This window comes from Mustela nigripes, chromosome 12, assembly GCF_022355385.1.
Source record: "Mustela nigripes isolate SB6536 chromosome 12, MUSNIG.SB6536, whole genome shotgun sequence".
NCBI lineage: Eukaryota > Metazoa > Chordata > Mammalia > Carnivora > Mustelidae > Mustela > Mustela nigripes.
In genome coordinates, this window is record NC_081568.1 from 65,810,826 (window position 1) to 65,834,753 (window position 23,928).

At 37.7% G+C, this 23,928-nt stretch overlaps 1 protein-coding gene across 1 annotated transcript in view; it reads left to right on the forward strand.

Annotated features, from left to right (window-relative positions):
• The window catches only part of PRRC1 (proline rich coiled-coil 1), a 38,221-nt gene that overhangs the window by 12,205 nt on the left and 2,088 nt on the right, over positions 1-23,928 (forward strand). Inside the window, exons 6-8 of the mRNA XM_059417485.1 lie at positions 637-800; positions 7,070-7,173; positions 20,548-20,650. Coding sequence (XP_059273468.1) covers positions 637-800; positions 7,070-7,173; positions 20,548-20,650 — 371 coding nt within the window. The remainder of the gene's footprint in view (positions 1-636; positions 801-7,069; positions 7,174-20,547; positions 20,651-23,928) is intronic.

Sequence of the window (23,928 nt, forward strand, 5' to 3'; positions counted from 1 at the left end):
GCTCTCTCTCTCTCTCTCTCTCTCTCTGACAAAGAAATAAATAAAATCTTCTTTAAAATAAAATGCTCCGGGCGCCTGGGTGGCTCAGTGGGTTAAGCCGCTGCCTTCGGCTCAGGTCATGATCTCAGGGTCCTGGGATCGAGTCCCGCATCGGGCTGTCTGCTCAGCGGGGAGCCTGCTTCCTCCTCTCTCTCTCTCTCTCTCTCTCTGCCTGCCTCTCTGTCTACTTGTGATCTCTCTCTGTCAAATAAATAAATAAAAATCTTAAAAAAAAAAATGCTCCTTTTTAAGTTGGGAAGATGGTAGTTTGGGTCTAAACACTTGTAATAAGATGCTATGAGATGAGGGGATGAAAATGTGTGTGATTGATCAGCTGTGTAGTGAAGAGGACTTTGGAGTTTGGCAGATACAGGTTTGAGTCCCGACATCATGGCTAAGTAAGTTGCTTTGTCATCTTGGACAAGGTATTATAAGTCTTAGTTTCCTCAGCCTATAAAAAAAGTTCATCATTTGTGTCTTGCGGTATTTTGTGAGGTTGGTAATAATTATATACTAAAATGTTAGTATATGGCATTTTTGCTTAAGAGAATTTTATCATTTTATTTTGGAATTAAAATTTTCTTTTGATCTTTGTAGAATCTGGAGGTGAACTGGATATTGTAGTGACCTCAAATAAAGAAGTAAAAGTTGCTGCTGTCCGAGATGCCTTCCAGGAGGTCTTTGGCTTAGCTGTGGTCATAGGGGAAGCTGGACAGTCCAATATTGCCCCACAGCCAGTAGGCTATGCAGCTGGATTAAAAGTGAGTAATACAATACCTTTTTTGAGCATAAAGAAACTGGCAGTTAATTTTTTCATAATTCTGGTGATAATCTTTGGTCTTTATGGAGCTAATGGGTTTTTACATTCTGAGGTATTGATCGTCTTGGTTTTTATTTTGACAACTGTTGTGTTACAACGATACAGGGTCAGGTTTGATGCTTGGGGCAGGGAGGAAACACATGCAGAGAATACAGAGAGTAGTTCAGAAGAAATCTTAATCGATTGCTAACCTGTAAGTCCTACTGAACTTAAACATTTTATACTGAAATTATAGTATTACTTGAATTCTCTAAGCTTTATATTACTATCACTGTTAATAATAATAATTTATACTTATGTATTTCTTCATGGTTTTGGAAACTCTTAACATATTTGAAATTTTCCAGAGTAGTAATGGGGCTCCAGTAGGCAGGTTCTAGATTGACCCTCTAAGTCTGCCTTTTCCCTTGTGCTTGCTGACGGGACTCAGCATTCTTCAGAGAGCTTTCCCTTGCTTCCTCGGCTTGATTCTTCCTTTCTCCATTCTTTTAATTCCCTTGTCTTAAAAGACCCAACTAGCTAGCACCTTTTAGGTATGTATTACACCTTTATATAACCAGAGTTTGCCAGGATCTCTCTCTCTCTTTTTTTTGGCCAGGATCTCTTTTAATAGAGACCTATTAAATCTTACTATCAGTAGTAATATCAAAAGGAGGGCACTGCCTTAGTTTTTCCATAGTGAGAGAAGAGGATCTTGTGATCAAGTCTATACATAATAAAAACTCTCCATAACAGGGACAGATGATAGGATAACTTACTTTAAAGAGAAATTTCATACAAGTGCATAGTGACACCACCACTTCAGTATTACACAGTTTGTCTTCTGGCCTGTTACTATTTAAAAATTTGTCCCATGTCTGCATAAAACCAGGCCAATTTCCAGTGAACTAGAACTGGTCCCCCCCAAACCAGTGAAGGTTAAAGTTCCAAGAATCCTGTCCTCCCATATTATTTATTTATTTATTTATTTATTTATTACCACCAGTATATAGACACACAGGAACAAATGAACACTGAACCAGGTCATCAGCATACAAATATTTCTCCCGCTTTAAAAAGCATACAAAAGAAATTTTTAGCAGATTTTTTTTTTACCTCCTCTTCTCATGATCGAATACCTTAATTTTTAGTTGCTTCTTTTTGCAGCAGAACTCCTCCACAAAGAATTGCCAGCATTTTATCTCTAGTTGTTCCCTGCATATTCTCTTACCCCTGGCTCCGTCAGGTGCTCAGCCTGACTCCTCGGAGAATGCTGTACAGATCAGCAGTGTTCCCCATCTTGTTTTGCCTGTCAGTGGCTTTTGAGACAGTTCTTATTCTTTATTGTTTCTTTCACTTCTGAAGCGCCGCACTGTTTTTTTACCCCCGCCTCACTATTTGTTCACTCCTCTGTGCCGCCTCTTTTGGTTTCCCCTAATGATCCTGTCTTTACATTCCTTCCCTCGTGAGCTCATAGTGTCTCATGGCTTTAAATACCATCTGTGAGTGGACAGTTTCAAGTTTCTATCTCCAGCACTGGCCTCTCACCTAAACTAGATGCATGTTGAAGTTGTCTGAGTTCTCAACACCTTAAACTGAATGTCTCAAACTTATACTGTACCTAGCATCCATCTGCTTTTCTTTCCTCCAAGCCTGTTCCTTTAGCCTTGTCCATCTCTGTTCATTGATGGCAGTACTATCCTTCCCGTTTCTCAGGTGAGCCACCTTAGAGTCACCCATAACTTCTCTCTTTATCCATGTCTGGTTCTTCAGGAAATCTTAATTCATCTCCACACTTGTTCACAGTGTGTCCAGCATCTGACTCCTCACATCACTGCGTCTCTCTCTGGAACCTTGACATTGCCTACTACGAGGCCATCCAATTTTAGTGTTATCTGATAAGGTAACTTTGTGGCCTTCTAGGTCATTCTGAACAGAGTAGACCGGTAATCCTTTTAAGTCATAGGTCAGAACATGTCACTTGTGTTTCAGCACTTTATATTTTACTCATTGTAAACCCACATTCCTTAGGGTGGCTTCCATGGCCCCAACACAGTCTGGCTGATGTGGTGTTTGTTTCCTCTCTGGCTGCTTCTCCAGCGGACCTTCCCATTGCCCACTCATGCCAGTCACGTTGTCTTCCTTCTGTTCTTCATACTTGGCTGGCATGCTCCTCTCTTAGCCTTTTCTCTAGCTCTTTCTTCTCTTTGGGACATTCTTCCCTCAAATATATACTTGGTTGACTTTCTAAACCTTCCTTAAGTCTTCACTCTAGTCTTCCTTGCATGGCGTGGTCTGTCCTCATTGCCTGCTGAGTACTACATTCCACACTTACATACCAAGATCACCCTTCCTCTCCTCTCTGTTTCCTTTCCTGTAGTACTCAGCACCTTCTCCTACACTGTGTCATTTAGTTTTATATTCGTGTTTTATGTTTTCCCATAGGAATTAAGGTCCTCAAGAGCAGGACCTTTCTTTTTGAGTCATGGATGTGAACTCTCAGATGTTCTTTAAAATGAGTATCTAGCAGTTTTATCAAAATTCCAAATGCTAAACTTCAGGGGTGCCTGGGTGGCTCAGTCAGTTATGCGGCTGCCTTCAGCTCAGGTCATGATCCCAGAGTCCTGGGATTGAGCCCCGCATCGGGCTCCCTGCTCAGTGGGGATCTGTTTCTCCCTCTACCCTTCCCCCCTGCTTGTGATCTATCATTCATGTTCTCTCTCAAATAAATAAAATCTTCAAATAAATTAATAAATTAAACCTTAAACACCAGAATTAAAAGTGCCAGGAGTATGTTTTTAAAATTCTTTATTTTCTCAAGTAAACAGTCTAGTATGCAAAATACTTTCATTGTGAGGTTTGCTTTCACTTTTACTTTAACACCCTATCAGTTTCATGAGGAGAATAAAGATTTTTCATTTAATAGCACTCTAGTGGCCCATCCATTGTGATACCTTGATCAAACCTCCACAATCAATCAGTGATCTTCAGACTGTTCTAGAAGTACCTCTGTTGATACACAAAGAATTTACAAGCTGTAAAGAGACCCAGAGAGTTTTAAGGAACTCAGCTTCTTCAGCTTCCATATGTACTCTTGCCTAAAAATTTTCTGCCTGAATACTTACCTGTGGTTAATTAAGGTAACTTGTTCTCCTTTCCCATCTCCCCCTTACAAAACCCACTTCGCTTCCTTTGGGAAATGAGACATACCTTGTATCCACTAAATATTCACATGATACATTGCCTCCAAACATAAAATACTCGCAAGTGTCATCGGAAGGAAGGGACAATTCAAAATAGTGTTTTTGATGTTGGGAATACAAATGACATAATGCCTGGGTAAAACCCTTTTGGAAGTCATGTGGCTTCCTTTTGTTTGTTCCCATCAAAAATAAAGAGGGGACCAGACTGAGTTGTCAGCTGATAGGTCATTAATTTTTGATGATAAATCACCCTGTGATATTTGGAGTATAATTCAAAATTTCACAGTTTTTAAAACAAGGGCCTTAAATATTTTGTTATAGTAAATATTATTACATAGAAGATACTTAAAAATCATTAGGTGCTGTTCTTGTAAGGCTGAGATTTTTTCTGAAAGAAAAACCTCATCTTCTAGATCATACTTCAGATATGTTGTGGTTTGACTACTGTCCGACAGATTCATTTGTGCTATTGGTTTTGCTCTTCAAATTCAGATATTTGGGTTTCTTTTCCATAATTTTTTTTAAAAGATTTTATTTATTTATTTGATAGAGATCACAAGTAGGCAGAGAGGCAGGCAGAGAGAGAGAGCCTGCTGAGCAGAGAGCCCAATGCGGGGCTCGATTCCAGGACCCTGAGATCATGACCTGAGCCGAAGGCAGAGGGTTTAACCCACTGAGCCACGCAGGTGCCCCCTTTTCCATAATTTTTAATAAAAGCTTAAAATAAAAATTCATTAAAACTGATAACATGCATAGGAAAATCATTTATAAATTTATCAGTTTTTAATTCTTTTCAGAAACAGTAGAGGGAGCTAATGAGAAGAAAAATAATGTAGAATCCTAAAATATTAAAATTTCAATCCAGATTTTTTTACTCCCCTTCAGATTGTGTTTGAAGTGATTGGCTCTTTGAAGGAAAACTGAAGTTTAAAGGAAATAAATCTACTATAATTAATGTTAGGAAGCCCTGAAACTTATGTGCCAGCCATTAATTTCATCAAAAAGCCTGTCATAGTTACCACCGCTGTTTTATAACTTATATTCATCAAAGATGTAGATAACATTTACATGCACATTAGAAGCAGCATGGGATTTTGATTAAACAAAATTGCTTAGTATAAACTCTTAGAGTACAGGGTAAACTCTGGGGGCCTTTCTGTATCTTTCTTCTGTTCGAGACAATTACTTGAGTGTGGTTTGAAAACTATGTAATTCTTGATTCCTTACACTTCTGAAAATAAAGTTAAAATTTCATTCTCAAAATGAAAGGGCTAATCTTAAGTGTAAGGGCTAATCTTAAAGTGTCTATATTTTGATTCCAGAAGATGCCACACTTAATTAACATCAGAGGAGAAGAGGCACATATAACCCTCACTTCATTTTTTTTATCCTGTGTTGTAGGATAGTAGAAAATGAACAAGCTTAGTTTCCTGGAAGCATCAGATCTAGGGCTATTTTGTTGCAGTGCTTAGCTGAGATATCTTCAAAGAGCCAGGAATGAATCTCCTAAATACCCCACTAATCCTATAATAGTTTTTACTGAATTAACATTTTTTTTTAAATATTTTATTTATTTATTTGACAGACGGAGATCACAAGTAGGCAGAGAGGCAGGCAGAGAGAGAGAGGAGGAAGCAGGCTCCCTGCAGAGCAGAGAGCTCGATGTGGGGCTCTATCCCAGGACCCTGGGATCATGACCTGAGCTGAAGGCAGAGGCTTTAACCCACTGAGCCACCCAGGCGCCCCAACTAAATTAACATTTATTTAAACTTACTCATAACCAAATTTAACCATTACTGATTTCCTCTTGGGAGGAAAATGATTTAGGCAAATTTACATTATTCAGTGTAACATCTGTTAAATTTTCTTTCAAATTCAACAGCTGCCTCATTCACTGTTACTAGATTGACATCATTCAGATTCTTTAACATAAGCGATACAAATTTTTAAGAAGGCCCTTATTTCTTACCTTTTGTTGGGTTAGACTGTGCGTGGTACTAGAGAGATAAAAGTAAGATAGTCAATATTAGTATAGCTTAATTCATACCTTCTTTCATCCTTCATAATTAAAAGCTAATGTCTTAAATTGGTTTATCCATTTTCATGCACTGGTCAGCTTCTCTTTATTTCTGTTGTCTCTGAAATAAGTTTAGTTATCTCTAGAAGTGTCCTAGCTTTTGAAATTCTCATTTGATAAGGATTGACCACTTTTTCTTATTCACTACTTACCTCTGCTGTCCAGAGTAAAAGTAGGTTAATGTATTATCAATGGTAGTTTTATTCAAGAAAGTAGAACACATTTTGTCTTGCTTTTTGAATACTTACTTTCACTTCCCTTATGAACACTGTTAATGAGGTGATTCAGATAACGTAGTAAGTAGCAATTTTATTAGAAAACTTGGAGTTTTCTACCATAAGAAATGTATTGATGATTTTGAGTTATCTGTACAGTGTTCTAGTCCCTCAGTTTTATTGCATATTAATAACTTTCTTAAATAAGTTTCAGTGCAATATACACGTTTGTAGTTAAAAATAAATCACCAGTCATTTTCATGCATATTTTAAGGCTATCTTTAAAGGAAGTAAGAAGCCAGAGAAAAAAAATCCACTTTGATATGACTGCCTACCTAGATACCTCAAGAGAAAATTAAATAAAAACGACTAGGACTGAAAAAAGATTTTTGTCAGTAAGGTAGCCCTTAGCAGATCAACATTAAGAAGTACATAGTTTCATTATATTAGTAATGACCAATTAAAACATTAATACAAATGTCCTTTTATAGAGCAACCAAAATAATAGTGTATGTGGGAATATTTAGAATGTGTTGTATGAACTGTTAATACCAAGGGGCACATGATTGGATTATTTTTTTACTATTCTTTATACTTCCATATTTTTTGAATATTTACAGTGGGTGTATAGGTGTTCATGTGTAAATGTATTTGTGTAATATTGTATAATCATAAATTAGGATATTTGATACTGAATGGTTAGAAATAGTCTCTAACCTCCATGGTTGTCATTCAGGGTGCCCAGGAACGGATAGACAGCTTGCGTCGAGCTGGAGTGATCCATGAAAAACAGACTGCTGTGTCAGTAGAAAACTTCATTGCAGAATTGCTACCTGACAAGTAAGAGGCTTTTTTTTTAATAACATAATAACAAATTTGCTTTCTTGTAGTGAGAACTCTCAGGATCTACTCTTTTAGCAATTTTCATATACACAATATAGTAGTATTAAGTGTAGTCACTGTGCTGTACATTTGATCCTCATGACTTAATAACTGAAAATTTCTATCTTCTAACCTGCTTCACTCATTTTAGTCGCCTCCGCCATCACCCTGCCAACCATCAGTCTGTCTTTGTGAGTTTCTTTTTTTTATTTCATGTAAAAGTGGGATTATATGGTATTTATTTTCTCTTTTTTCCCTTAGTATAATGCCCTGAAGGTCCATGCATACTGTTGGAAATGGCAAGATTTCCTTCGATTTCCATGGCTGAATAATGTAGTGTGTGTGTGTATGTGTGTGTTTATGCACACACATTTTCTTGATTCATTCTTTCATTGACAGGCACGTAGGTTGCTTCCATGTCTTGGTTATTGTCAGTAATGCTGCAGTGAACTGGGTGGGAGGTGCATATATATCTACAAGGTAGTGTTCTCATTTCCCTCCAATAAATACCCAGAAGTGGAATTGCTGGATCATATAGCTCATTTAATCTTTTGAGGAACTTACAGATTGTTTTCCATAGTGGCTGCACCAGTTTACTTTCTTATCAAGAACTTTTTTTTTCTCCATATCTTTTCCAACACTTTTATTTTTTTACTTTTTGGTAGTAGCCATCCTAACAGGTGTTAAGGTAATATCTCATTTTGGTTTTGATTTGCATCTCCCTAATGAAGAGTGATGTTGAGCATCTTTTCATGTGTCTATTGGAAAACTTTCATGTGTCTTAGGAAAACTTTTCAGAGCCTCTGCTCATTTTTTAATTGGATTATTTTTTTTGCTCTTAAGTTCTTTGAGTTTTTGATAGGTTTTAGATGTTAAGACTTTCTGAGGTATGTGATTTGTGAATGTTTTCTCCCCTTCAGAAGGTTGCCTTTTCATTTTGTTGATGGTTTCCTTTGCTGTATAGAACCTTTTTAGTTTGATGTAGTCCTACTTAATGATTTTTGCCTTTGTTGCCTTTGCTTTTGGTGTCAAATCCAAAATATTATCACCAAGATTGGTATCAAACAACTTACACCATCGTCTAGAAATTTGGTTTGTGGTCTTAAGTTCAAGTCTTGAATCTATTTGAGTTACTTTTTGTGTATGGTGTAAGTACTCCAGTTTCCCCAACACCATGTATTGTACAGACTGTACTTTTCCCATTGTATATTCCTGGCAGTTTGGTGTAAACTAATTGGCCATATAGGTGTGGGTTTATTCCTCAGTTCTTTTTTCTGTTGGATTGATCTTTGTGTCTATTATTATGCCAATACCATACTATTTTGATGGGTATAGCTTTGTAATATAGTTCAAAATATAGTTTGAAATCAAAGAGTGTGACGCTGCTTCTTTCTCAAGATGGCTTTGGTTATTCAGGGTCTTGTTCCATACAAACTTGAGGGTTGTTCTGTTTCTGTGAAAAATGCCATTGGAATTTTTGTAGAGATTATATTGAATTTGTAGATTGCTTAATGAATACTGTGGATATTTTAACAATTTTAATTTTTCAAATCCCTCAATCTGGAATATTTTTTTCATATATTTGAGTTTTCAGTTTTTTCCATTAATGTCTTACATAGTTTTCAGAGTAGAGATTTTTCACCTTCTTGGTTAAATCTATTCCTCAGTGTTTTGTCACAGTGTTCTGTCATTCCTCAGTGTTTGGATGTGATTTTTAAGTGGTATTTTTTCTCTAAGTTTTCTTTTTTGGTAGTTTATTAGTGTATAGAATATGCAACAGATTTTGGCATATCTATACACTACAGATTTTGATTTTTTATTCTGCACTTTTACTGAATTCATTTATAAGTTCCAAGTTTTAGAGTTTTTATTTTGTTTACTTGTTTGTATTGTTTTTCCATATGTAGTATCATGTCATCTGAAAATAATCACAGGTTTTCTTCTTCCCTTCCAGTTTGGATCCCTTTTATTTGTTTTTCTTGCCTAATTGCTCTGGTAAGGATTTTCAGTACCATACTGAATAAAGGAAGTGGAAAGAGTGGCATCTTTGTCTTGTTCCTGATCTTAGAGGAAACACTTTCAGCTTTTGATTGCTGAATGTGATACTAGCTATGGGCTTATCATATGTGGCCTTTATTATTTTGAGTACATTCTTTCTAAACCTGTTCAGAGAGTTTTTATCATTACCAGTAGTTGAATCACATGCTTTTTCTCTATATTATGAGATGATCTTAACGATTTTTGCCCTTGATTTTGTTATTGTGTTGTATCACGTTGGTCTATGGATGTGGAACCATCTCTACATCTCTAGAATAAACCCTAAATGATGTGTATGATCCTTCTGATATATTGTTGAATTTGGCTTAATATTCTGTTGAAAATTTTTACTTATGTGTTTCTATGGAAATTGGCCTTTGATGCTCTCTTCTGTTGTGTCTTTGTCTGATTTTGGTATCAGGGTAATGCTGGCCTTGTAAAATGAGTTTGGAGGTGTCCCTTCTCTTTTTGTTTTGGAAGACTTTGAGAAGTGTTGGTAGTAATTTTTCTTTAAATGTTTGGTAGAGTTCACTAGTGAAGAGGTCTGGTTCTGACAGATGCCTGTTGGGAGGTTTTTGATTACTGACTAGAATCTCCTTACTAGAAATCAGTCTATTTTTGATTGATTTTTGATTTCTTCATGATTCAGTCTTGGTAGGTTATATGTTTCTAGAAATGTATCCATGTATTCTAGGTTATTTAGTTTGATGGCATATAATTATTCAGTAAGAGACTTATTTTGTCTATCTTACGAGCAGAATACAGTTAGTTCTGGGGTTACTGAGACTGAATATCTAGTTTAAAAATGTTTAGGTATTCAGTCTTTAACTATCCTATCATCTAACCAGCTGTGTCATCTCTGCTACCTAGGTTTCTCTTTTTTAATTATAAAATGGGAGATAATAATGTTTACATCTTAAGATTGGTGCTATTATATTTAGTGACTATATACACAATTTTAAGAGGATACAGTACTGTTTTGGCTGAGGTAATTGACCACCAGTAGCCAACATAATCATTCACATAGTTATTCAGCGTAATGGAAGGTATGGGAAACAGGGCCTGGTGCCAGTCATCAGGTTTGAGATCTGAGCAATGATGCTTATCTGTTTAGTTTGGAGGATATTCAGAGAATCGTATTCATTATGGTCTTTTCAGGGCTTTGTACTTTAGTTGGCTTTTTTATGGGAGAAATTATTTTTAAAATGCTGAATTTATTTATACTGAAAGAGCTTCCTAACTTTTGAAATCGATCTCTTTTGTAATCACATTTGGTTTTGTTATATTTTTTTGTTTATTTATTATTGAATAGTGTTGTGCCTGGGACTTAATGGCTATAGTATATTAAAAATATTCTCCAGCTCTGAGAAGTTCTCCCAACTGCTGGCCAGTTGGGAGAAAATAATGTACACAGATGAACTGTTTTAAGTGACTGTATAAAATAGTGTATAATTTTTTGTAGGAAATATATGCAATTCAATGAGAAATAATTGAATGTAGAGGTAGCGTCAGATGAGATATGTGAGTGAGTGGGACTTGGACGGGATTGTGAAGAGTAGGTAAAATTTGGGTAAGTGACAAATATAGGACATTGTGAGTGGAGGAAGAGTTTGAAGATGATGAAGAGGTCAGTATAGTATACTGGGGTCAGTAGTTAAACTAGCTTTGCTGATCATTTGTTGGATTAGGAAATCAAGAAGCGATTTGGGACAGAGAGCTTTGAATGCTTTCCGTGTAAGCACCAAAGAGCCATCTAGTGATCATTATTTCATTTTTCCCTTATCTTAAGTTTTTACAATTCATTTATTGGTTATCTTAGAAATTAGTCTTTTAATAAAAATTGTGACTTGGTAATACTGAACCACTTTTAGTATTCTTTACCCAACATCCCCTTCATCTTTTATGGTATTATTTTCAGTTTTCTTAATTGTGCATACATTTTACACTCCTAAGGTATTAGTAGTGTTGTCCTTTACTGTCAGTATTCATTGATACTTATTCTCTGAATTCCTTCCTATAGTTTTGTTTTCCTTTCTGGGATCATTTTTCTTCTGTCTCAGGGACTTCCTTTGGTGTACTACATTGTAATGGAAGACTTTACCTACAAACTTTCTTAGCTACTGTTTGTCTGAAAAAAAATTTTTTTTTTAAGATGTCATTTATTTGAGAGAGTGAGCTTGAGCAGGGGTAAGGGTAAAGGGAGAGGGAAAAGCAGACTCCCAGCTGAGCACAGAACCCGACACGAGGCTCGATCCCAGGACCCCAAGATAATGACTCAAACTGAAGGCAGACACTTAACCAGCTGAGCCACCCACGTGCCTCTGAAGATACTTTTAATTCACATTTACTAAGGCTGTTTTTGCTGAATATACAAGTCTAGATTGGCCGTTCTTTTCATTTGGCACTTTACTTTTTCTTTAATCAAAATAAACTTGTGGTACAATGTTTTATTAGTTTGAGGTATATAACATAGTTATTAAACAATTCTGTACATTACAGAATGTTCACCGTAAGTGTAATTATCATCTTCACTCTACAAAATTATTATGGTGTTTGTGACTATTCTGTATGCTGTATTTTTGTCCCCCTGACTTATTTTATAACTGGAAGTTTGTACCTCTTAATCCCCTTCCCTATTTAGCCTGTCCTCCCACACCCTTCTCTTCTGGCAACCACCAGTTTATTGTCTTTCTGTTTGTTTGTTAATGTGTTTGGTTTTTTAGTTCCACATGTCCGTGAAATCGTATGATACTTGTCTTCCTGGGTCAGACTTATTTCACTTAGCATAGTAGTCTCTAGGTCCATGTTGTTCCAAGTGGCAAGATGTCATTCTTTATGACTAATATTCCTCTGTGTGTGTGTGTGTCTGTCTGTCTCATATCTTAATCCATTCGTCTGTCAGTGTACATTTAGGTTGCTTCCCTAGCTTGGCTATTATGAATAATGCTGCAGTCAGCATACGGATGCAGGTATCTTTCTGAATTAGTATTTTTTTCTTTGGGTAAATACCCAGAGTGAAATTACTGGATGATAAGGTATTTCCATTTTTAATCTTTTGAGGAACCTCCATACTGTTTTCCACAGTGGCTGTATCACTTTACATTCCCACCAACAGTGCACAAAGGACCCTTTTTCTCTGCATCCTTGCCAATACTTGTTATTTATCTTTTTAAAATTTTAGTTATTCTGGCATTCTCTTTGTGGTTTTGATTTGCATTTCTCTGATGATGAGTTTTGTTGTACATCTTTTAATGTGTCTTTTGGTCTTCTGGATGTCTTTTGTTGGAAAAATGTCTGTTCATGTCTTTCTTTCTTTCTTTTTTTTTTTTTTTTTAAAGATTTTATTTAATAGAGAGCAAGAGAGCATGAGCAGGGTGAAGGTCAGAGGGAGCAGAGGGAGAGGCAGATTCTCTGCTGAGCAGGGAGGCCAATGTGGGAATCAATCCCTGGACCCTGGGATCATGACCTGAGCTGAAGGCAGATGGTTAATCTACTGAGCCACCCAAGTGCCCTCTTCCGCCCATTTTTAAGTGGATTATTTGGTTTTTGGTGTAGTTTATATGAGTTTTTTATAGGGATATTAACCCCTTATTGGATATATCCTTTGCAAAGATACTTTGTTAGGTAGGATTGCCTTTTTGTTTTGTTGATGGTTTCCTTTGTTGTGGAAAAGTTTTTTATTTTGGTGTAGTCTCAATGTTTATTTTTGCTTTTGTTTCCCTTGCATGAGGAGATATATTTAGAAAGAAAGTTACTAAGGCTGATGTTTAAGATACTGCTGTCTTGTGTTTTGTTTTAGGAATTATTTATGTTTAAGTTTTAATTAATTAAAATTTTTTTTAATTAATTAAAAAACTGGGTGGCTCAGTTGTTTATGTTTTATGTTTAAGCTCAAATACTACATTTAAGTCCATTTTGAGTTTGTGAATGGTGTTAGAAATTGGTCCATTGGTACCATTTATTGAAAACTTTTCCCCATTGTATATTCTGGCCAATTTTGTCCAAGTATTTTTGTTCAGTAAATTTTGTCCAATTTACTGACCATGTAAATGTGCGTTTATTTCCGGGTTCTCTACATTGTTTTATGGGTCTTTATGTTTATTGTACCAGTATCCTAGTAATTTGGTTACTTTAGCTTCACAGTGTAGGGCTTGAAGTTTTGGATTATAATACCTCTAGCTTTGTTCTTTTTCCAGATTGCTTTGGCTATTCAAGGTCTTTTGTATTTTTATACATATTTTAGTAGTATTTTCTCTAGTTCTGTGAAAAATTATACCAGTATTTTAATAGGGATGCATTGAATATGTAGATTGTTTTGGGTAATGTGGATATCTTAATGCTATTGCTTTTACTAATCCATAAGCATGGAATATCTTTCCATTTGTGTCACCTTTAGCTTCTCTTCATTGTCTTATAGTTTTAAGATTACAGGTCTTGGGCGTCTGGGTGGCTCAGTTGTTAAGCTCTGCCTTCAGCATGATCCCAGGGTCATGCTGAGATGTTATTTATCTTTTGGTGTTTGTAATGATCCCAGGGTCCTGGGATCAAGCCCCAAATCGGGCTCTGTGCTCTGCCTGAAACCTGCTTCTCCCTCTTCCACGCCGCTCCCCCCCCCCCGCATCCCCCCACCTCCGCTTGTGTTCCCTTTCTCACTATGTCTCTGTCAAATAAATAAATAAAATATTTTAAAAAAAGAAAGTACAGGTCTTTCACCTTCTTTGCGGAATATATTCTCAGGTATTTTATTCATCTGATGCACTTTTAAATGGGGTTGTTTTCTGTTATTAGTGTGCAGAAGTATACCAGATTTCCATGTGTTGACTTTGTGTCTTGCAACTTTGAGTTTTGTGGCATCTTTAAGTTTTCCTGTACATCATATCATATGCTCTTTCACTATTGATGGTTTGACTTCTTCCTTATCCAATTTGGATGCCTTTTATTTATTTTTTCTTGTCTGATTTCTGTGGCTAGAACTTTTAGTGTTATTGTAAGGGCCTATTTATTTAGCCAGGGTGGCCCCACCTTGGTCAAACAGCCATTTTGTTGTTTATGCAATAAAACTTAAATTGACCCTGTCCCGCCCCCCCCCCCCCCCCCCCCCGGAACTTATTTAAAAGCAAGTCCAGGAAACCAATCCCAGGTAACAAAGTCCAAATACAAGGATGGGTCAGGCCAGGTGGAGGTCTTCAATCAGTGGGGGCCATACTGTCTCCTAGCTACCAAGGTGATAGGCAAGTTTCCATAGCTACTGTGGGGTGAGTTATAATTCAGTTAGCCACCTGTGTGTGGCCAGGCCCAACCACATGGCCTTTGCTCTATAAAAGTTAGTCTGTGAGGCAGGGAGGGGTCGTCCTCTCTGTAAGGGGTGGCCCCAACCAGTGGGGGTCTGATTCTTGATGCTTGGCACGAAAATAAAGCTTTGCTTGACTTTCGCTTTGTATTAATTTCGCTCCTTTGACCATGGACCCATTACTAGGGGACCCAACACTATGTTGAATAAAAGTGGTCAGAGTGTACATCTTAGTCTTAGAGGAAAATTTCAGTTTGTCACCATTATGTTGTTATCTGTGGCTATATTGAGGTGTGTTCCCTCTAAACCTACTTTATTGGGAATTCTTAGCATGAATGGATGTCGAATTTTATCAAGTGCGCTTTCTGCATTTACTGAAATGATCATATATGGTTTTTATCCCAGGTTTTGTGAATGTGATACATTACATTGATTTGCAGATGTTGAACCATTCTTGCATCCCTGAAAGAAGTCCCACTCAATTGTTATTATTTTAATGTATATTGAATTTGGCTTGCTAATGTTTTGAGGATTTTTGCATCTATGTTCATCAAGGATATTGGCCTATAACTTTCTTTTTTGTAGTTTTTGTCTGATTTTGCTATCAGGGTAATGCTGGCCTTGTGGAATGAATTTGGAAGTTTTCCTTCCTATTTATTTATTTATTTATTTATTTATTTATTTATTGGATAGTTTGAGAAGGGTAAGTATAAATAACTCAGAATTCTCTTGTGAAACTGCCTGGTCCTGGATTTTGTTTGTTGGGGGCTTTTTGATTACTTAGTTTTGTTATTAGTAATTAATGTGTTCACATTTTCTGTTTCTTCCTGATTCAGTTTTGTATGTTTTTTGGAATGTATACATTTCTACATTCTGTTGTCTGTTTTGGTGGTGCCAATATTTTCATAGTATTCACAAGTATCTCAAAAATTTTTAAATTCTTATGTCATTTGTTGCTTTTCTTTCATTTCTCATTTTACTCTATTTTCTTGATTATTGTGGCTGACGGTTTGTTTATGGTTTCAAAGAAGTAGCTCTTGATTCTTTTGGGGTGGGCGGTTTCTATTTCCACTCTAATCATTGTTATTTTTTTCCTTCTGTGATCTTCGAGCTTTGTTCTTTTCCTAGGTCTTTTAGGTTGTAAGGTTGAACTTTTTAGTTGAGGTAGTCCTTTAGAACTGCTTTTGCTGTGTCCCAAAGGCTTTCAGCCGTTGGGTGTCCATTTTCAGCTGTTTCCAAGGATTTTTTGAGTTCCTCTTTGCTTTCTATGTTGACTCCTTGGTTTAGTAAGAAGCATATTATTTGGTGTCCATATGTTCATGTTTTTCCCAGTTTTTAAAATTTTTTTCCTTGTAATTGATTTTTAGTTTCATAGCCTTGTAGTAGGAAAAGGTGCTTGATAGGATTTTATTCTCTGACATTTACTAAGTCTTGTTTTCGGCCTAATATATGATTTATCCTGGGAACAATCCATTTGCTATTGAAAAGAATGTGTCTTCAGTTGGTTAGGGAAGCAGTGTTGTATACAGATGCATTAAATCCATCTGGTTGAAAGCTACCATTTCCTTACTGATTTTCTGTGTGAATGATCTATGCATCATTGATGTGTAATTTGGGGTCTGAGCGTGAATTTCTTTACTGTTATTGTTTTACTGTCTGTTACTTTCTCCTTTGAGATCTGCTAATACTTGTTTTACATATTTAGATGTTCTAATGTTGGGTACGTAGATAATATTGTTCTACTCTCTTGTTCAATTGATCCCCTTATTACTATTATTATGTAATGCCATTCTTCGTCTTTTAATACAGTCTTTGTTTCAGAGTCTATTTGTTCTGATACATGCCATGCTTCCCAGTTTTTGTTTTGGTGGTTTTCTTTTTCACTTCCATTTGCTTGAAATGCCTTTTCCATTCCTTCACTTAAAAGTCTCTTGTGTGTCTGTAGGTATAAAGTGGCTCTCTTTTAGGCCACATGTAGATGGGTCTTGTATTTTTATCCAGTCACCCTATGTCTTATGATGGGAGCATTATGGACCTCATTACCATTTCATTGTTTTGTAATTTATGTAGTTCTGCCATGTTCCCTTCTCTTTGTGACTGATGGCTTTCTGTAGTGTTACATTACACAATCTGAAGTTGATCTATTTTAAGTTTAGACACATTCAAAAAGCACTTTACTCATCCCTCTACCTTTTATGTATATGAAGTCATTTTATATATTTTTATTTTGTAAATCCTTTAATGTAGATATAATTGATTTAACTACTTTTGCCTTTTAATGTTCCCAACAGCTGGGTAAGTGATTTATCTACTTCCTTTACTGTGTGTTTGCTTTTACCTGTGAAATTTGTCCCTTTTTTAGTTTTCACCTCTAGGCATGGCCTTTTCTTCTTAGAAAAGTCTTTTTAACATTTCTTAAAAGGTCGATTGAGTGGTGATAAGTTACTTTTCTTCAGGTAGAGTATTCCTGATTGTAGGTTTTTTTCTTTCTCTACTTGGAACAGATCATGATACTCCCTTCTGCTCTACAAAGTTTATGTTAAGAAATCTGGTAGGTTTATGGGGTTTCCCTTATATGTAACTAGCTGCTTACCTCTTGGTGGCTTTATGATTATCTCTTTAATTTTTGATACTCTATGTTTCTTGGTGTGGACCTCCTTGGGTTCATCTTACTTTGGTTTGTGATTCTTGGGCCTGTATCTGCTACCTTCATCAGGCTAGGGAAGTTTTCAGGTCCTTTCTTGGTTTTCTGGGATCCCTATAATGGGAGTATGTATATAGTATGGTTAATGTCCCAGAGACCATTTAGCCTTTCATTTTTTTTTTTTTTTCCTTTTTGCTCTTCTGCTTGGTTGCATTATGATACCCTGTCTTCTGGATCACTGGTCTGTTCTGCCACATCCTCTCCTTTGCTGCTGATTCTCTCTAGTGTATTTGTCATTTCACTTACTGTATTTCAATCTGATTGGCTTTTTTATATTTGCTGAATTTATGCACTCTTCATCCAGTAGACTGAATCTTTGTTTCATTTAAGCATATTCCTGTCTCCCATTTTGACTTTGTGAATTAGGCCACTTAGTTCTCCCAGTGTTGAAAGGGTGGCCTTCTGTAGGGATATTCCATGTGCAGTCGATGTCGATGAGAGTCGATGCAGTTGATGGGAGCCTTGAGGTGTGGGTGTACCACTGCATCCCATGCTGGGGCCGTCGCAGTGAGATGGCTTGAGCTGGTGTGTGCGCACCAGGGGGACGGGGATCATTGAGGCCACCGGCCGGCTAGAATGCGCAAACTCTGCTTCTGTTTGCATGGTCAAAGTGGAAGGGGCACATAAATAACTTTGCTCCTGAACACTTCCAACCCCCAGAGTAAAGTCTAACCATTTCCCTACCTAGATGTTAGTGGTGGGTTTCCTTCACTTGTAGTCTGCTGGGTGACTTCAGGCTGGGTGGCATTTGGGTCCAGGTGTGCACCTCACTCTCAAAGTTTATCCCCTGTCACCAGCATTATTCCATGTGGTCCTCCTGCCTTCTACAGCTCTGTGACACTGGTAGCTGCAGGACTTGTGTACCTCTTACAGCTTTTCTTTGGGAACATTAGTCTGCCGTCAGCTGTCCCATCCTATGTAGATGTAGTATGTGGTATTTTTCCTACCAAATGCCTTTTGACAAGTACAGTAGCCTATTAGAAAGATTAGGAATAGTAGAAACAGGTGATTATTGAAAAGCGTGGATTTGAACTGTACAAATCCACTTACATGTGGGGTTTTTTTTTTGATACAGTGTAGTACAAAAAATGTATTTTCTTGCTGTGATTTTCTTAACTTTTCTCTAGCTCACTTATTATTATAAGAATATGGTATATATATAACATACAAAATACGTATTAATAGACTATTACCAGTAAGAATTCCGGTTAACAGCAGGCTATTAGAAGCTTTTAGAGAGTCAAAAGTTAAACTTTTGACTGTCCCAGGGGGTCATAGCAACACTAACCTCCGCATTATTCAAGGGTAAACTGTAATGTTAGGAAATCACTGGTTTCTAGTGTGGGATTAAAGAGGAGAGGATGGAAAGGTGGTGTGAGAAGGTGTGGAGGAGCAGAGAGGGAGGTCATGTGAATGGAGAGCAAAGCCAGGATCCTTACCACTTGATCTTTGGTGCTTTGGTTACTTCTATCTCCCGTGGTCCTGTGGGAAGTAAGTGCTGAGAAGATAAAGTCAAAAACATGGTTACTGATAGAGAGAAAGAGCCGGACAGCCAAAAGAGATCCCAGATGTGTTTAGTCCTAACAAAGAATAGAGCTAGGCCAGACCTGCCTGTCTCTGAATTTCACATCAGTCCATGGTACATGAGAAAAACTACCATGATGTGTCCCTGACCTAGACAAAATCCTGTGTAAGTATGGACTATCCTTATTCGGAGGTTAACCCACAAAGTTGAAAAATCTTGGGTTGTGTGTTAAGTGTGTTAACATGTCCTTTTTTTCTGAGAATTGACCGGTGGTGGTAGAGGTCTTTTTTGTAAAACAGAGTGGCAGTTCCGACATCGTTTTAAGATTTTTGCTGGTAAATGAAATCCAAGTATCTTGGAACTACAGTTCTTCTTAAGCCCCTTTTTAGTCAGAGTGACCCCTGTGAGATCCTCCTAGTCCGAGTTCTTTCAGCAGCTGCATGGAGAGGGGTAGGAAGGGACGGAGACAGAGCCTTAGGAACTGTCCGTGAATCATGTGAGGTGGGGTGTGCGGGGGAAGTTGAAGGACAGTAACGAGGAGTGGAGAGTCCAGCATTTCCCCCACCAGCAGTACTAGTGAAAGAGATGGAAGAGGTTTTCATGGGCATGACGGTCGTTGCAGTTCTAGCTACTGAGTGGGCTATCCCTCTTGACTTGGTTAAGAGCACCATTGAATTTCAGATAGCAAAGAGGACCTTAGAGATCTAATCTGTATTCAGCAGCATCACGGGATGGTGGGGGCCCAGGCCGGGTCGGGGAGGGGGCGTGCTTTCACTTTCCCTGAGTCTGCTTTTCAGGAAGTCCATGCCTGCCAGCTTAATCACCACGATTGTTCTCTGTCTGCATTATATCCAAGTTATTGACTGATTAGTGTTCCAAATAAAATTCATATCCTTATTTGATGTTGTTTGTTTGAAACCAAGTTTTAGGATATGTATACTACAGATACTACCTGTTATCATTTTAATGTGCAGCAAAACTTACTCCATTTTTACTTGCTGTTTCTTGGAATATGTTAATAGAAGTTACCTAATTCATTTCGTGTTTTATCACATTCCATTAGATCTACATATTTTTAAAAATAGACTGAACTTTTTTTACTCTGTATATCCTCTTGTTATCCAAACTCATTTCATGGCATCTGGTGGTTGCATAATTCTGGTTATCTAAAATGCTGGTGCTGTTACAGATGACTTAAGGCAATTATAAAATGTATTTTTATAATTTATGAGTAACTTTAAATGGAAGAAAGTTTTCTTGATTTCATGAAGTGTTTTCAAAGACAGATTATCAAGAATAAGATTTGTTACTTCCTCTGAATGAGCTTATTTAATTTGCTAGTAACTTTGCAAGTGGGCTACACAGTAACCATAGAGATGGTAAAATAAAATTTCCTGTATTTTAGCAAGTGACATTTTTAAAAAGTTACTTGTGATTAAGTATTTGCATATTCAGATGAGTAACTATCTGTTGCTTTTTTGAATCTTCGTCTTCCCATCCTTCTCTGAGTGTCAGCAAGAAAAGCAAGAAAAACGTCACCTGGATAAGTTTCAGGTGGTTCTTTTTTTTTTTTGGTCGTTTTCCTCATTCCTGTTGGAATTAAGCCAACAGGTCATTTTTTATATAGTTTTTATGGATTATTCTCTTGAAAACTGATAAACATTTCGTTTTTGAACTCCAGTGGTTTATGGGAATGATACTAACTATTGTGGATTTGTCCTATCTGGTCACTGTAATCTTCATTTGGCACATGAACAACCATCTATTCTGTTGCAGGTGGTTTGACATTGGCTGTTTGATAGTGGAAGACCCCGTCCATGGCATTCACCTGGAAACGTTTACACAGGCCACACCCGTGCCTTTGGAATTTGTACAGCAGGTTCGTTTTCTTCTTTTTCATCCTATTAAATAGAAACTTGAAATACCGTTTTTAGAATACAAGTTTGTGTGAAATAGGCTATATATTCTTGATTTTGTGACAACTTTGCACTTTTAGCCTTTTCTGTTTTTCAGTTTCTAGTTTCTTTCATGTCGTTTGAGTACCTTCCTCCTTTCTTTTCCAGCTGGCTTTGAAAAGGTAATATGTCACAGCCTTAATCACTATTTTCCTCTTCTTTTTATTATCCTGTTCACTACTGTCAGCAGAAAAAAATGATTTACCTGTTCTGCTGTTTACCTTTCATTATCTATCATTTTGGTCCCCCATTATTTCCATATCTTTTGTCTTCGTTCATCTTTTGTAATAAGTGGAAACCAGTTTAGAAACCTTACCTGTGGGGCACCTGGGTGGCTCAGTTGGTTAAGCATCTCCCTTTGGCTCAGGCATTGGGCTCCCTGCTCCCTGGAGAGCCTGCTACTCCTTCTGCCTGCCACTCTGCATACTTGTGCTATTTCTCTGTCAGATAAATAAATAGAATCTTTTAAAAAGAAAAGAAACCTTACACGAAAGGCACATGGCTTTCGGTTTGTTAAAAATTTAACTCTGAGTTTACTTGTCTACATGGTATTTAGAAGAGAAGCATCATGTACAATAACTGGTTCCCTACCTTTCATCCTTTCTTGAACAATCCAGAATGTAAATAAAGGTTTATGTGGAAGGCTTAGTACTCCATGGAAAAGGGCATTTTGTTGTCCTTTTCCTAAGTTCCATTTCACAAAATTTTCAACACATTTGGTCTTATGGACATTGTTAAATGTCATCTAAAACTCTCTCAAGAGTTAGTTGGGTCTTTAGCTATTTAGCCTTGTTCATGATGGTCTCCCTAAGCATCATGACCGTGTACATAAACCACCGCTGTGGTTTATGTACTTGCCTGGGCACTGCCATCCCCACGAGGGTGTTTCTCAAACACCATCCTAGATATTATGGATATTTAACACTTCAGAATCATTTTATATCCTTCAGTGAAAGGAGTAGCTTTAATAATATCTGCTAGTAAATGCCCCCCCCCCCCAAGTGGAAATATCCTACTCCTGAGTCGCAGTAGGGGTCACCAGGCACACTTGAATTTTTGCCATAAGCCTTAGTCTAAGCTCCACGTTGGGCAGTGGCACAGAGAATTAGCCCCTGCTAGCATACCAGCTCCTGTTCCACACCGTGTGGGCCCAGACAGTCTTCCTGGTTCTCACATAGCATGTCCAGCTAATCATGCATGAAGGGCATATCTCCACTGTTTCAGTTTCATCATACTAGGTCTGGGAAGCTTTCCCCAGTGAGACTGCAGTGTCCATTCTCACAATACAGTCAGGTATCAGAAGGCCACTTCACCTCAGGCCTTTTCACACGTAACAGTTTCCTTACAGATTTGACTGTAATTCCATCAAATTGTGTCCCTACGTATATCCATCCAGCATCAAGGCGAGACTAAGCATTGTCTTTTTTTTTTTTTTTTAAGATTTTATTTATTTATTTGACAGACAGAGATCACAAGTAGAGAGGCAGGCAGAGAGAGAGGAGGAATCAGGCTCCCTGCTGAGCAGAGAGCCCGACGCGGAACTCGATCCCAGGACCCTGAGATCATGACCTGAGCCGAAGACAGAGGCTTTAACCCACTGAGCTACCCAGGTGTCCCTAAGCATTGTCTTTTTACTTTGATGTTAGCTGTGGTAGAGAATCACCACTAAGTGGTGGACTGTCTTGCCTTTTTCTTACTAGTTTGCATTTCTCTATGTATTCAGTAAACCAGCTTTCCAGGAGATAGATCCATCTCTAATTTCCATGGTAACCTTACCTTTAGTGACAGACTGCAGCCCAGATGCTGCTCCATTCCAGCACTGACCACATGGCCACCCAGTGGCCAGAGGTTCTTCAGCCCTCATCCTTTCCTCCCTGCTCTTTGTAAGCTACACATTTCAAGGAACCAGGGCTGTTCTAGCCAAGTACCTCTCCTGACACCAACTATTGAGGTTTCAGACCCAATTCCTGTGTGTGGGAGGGGTTTTTCCACACCACCAAGGAATTTTAGGATTCCAGATGGTGTCAGACATTTCATCTCAATTCTGACTCTACACCTGGAGATAGTATCCAATCCCACAGAATAAGGACTCTGTCCTGTAAGACTGGCCCCTCCCCATCGCAGAGGCCAGTGACAAGTCCAGGTGTCTTGTCTGGTTCTACAGGTTGGTTCTAGCAATCCCTCCTTCTCAGGAACCCTCTCTACTCACTAAGTTGCTTATTTATTATGAAAAGATAGAACCTGGAAACAGGCAGATGGAAGAGATGCAGAGGGCAAGATCCCGGGAAAGGGTGCAGAGCTTCTGTGTGCTCTCCTAGCCTGCTGCTCTCCTGGATTCTCCACATGGGCACCAACCCAGAAGCTCTCCCAACTCCAGCCTTTTGGGGTTTTTATGGAGGCTTCATTGGATAGTCATGATGGAGTCAATCATTCACCATTGGTTATTTAATCATCTTGCAGCCTCTCTCCCTATCCTGGAGCTGGGAGGGAGTGGGAGGACAAGCTATAACTGACCTTTGAGTAACACGGGTTTGAACTACACAGGTCCATTTATAAGGAGACTCTTCGACGTTCTTGGTAGTTTCTCTTTTTGCTTTTCTTAACATTTTTTCTGTAGCTTAGTAGACTTCAAGAATATGGTATATAATACATATAACATTACAAAGAGGGTGTTAATTGACTTATCACTATGGCTTCTGGTTAACAGTAGGCTGTTAGTAATTAAGTTTTGGGGGAGTCAAAAGTTATATTGTGGATTTTCAGCTGTACCAGGTGGTCACTCTCCCTAACCTCTGCATGGTTCAAGGATCAGGTGTATATGTATTTTTAATTGTAAATCACAGTATCACAAACAGAACAGCCCGGCCAAGATTGGTTTACCCCAGAAATGGCCTGATGGTTCAAGCAATAGCTCATCAGTTTACTCAGTTCAAATATGAGCATGTTAAAGGAGAAAAAAGGATTCAATAGAATTGAAATGTTAGAAATAACTACCATAGTGTTAACTCTTAGCTAATTAGGATATATGTGCTGGAAAATCAACACAAAAATCAGACCTGGTGATCAAATATTAGATCCTCGGGTGCTATATATATATATAGCACCTCGGGTGCTATATATATATATAGACAACATATAGGCCAAGATGTCAGTGAACGTGTCAGGTGATGGGAAGGCTCAGAAGAGCACACTGATGAGGGAG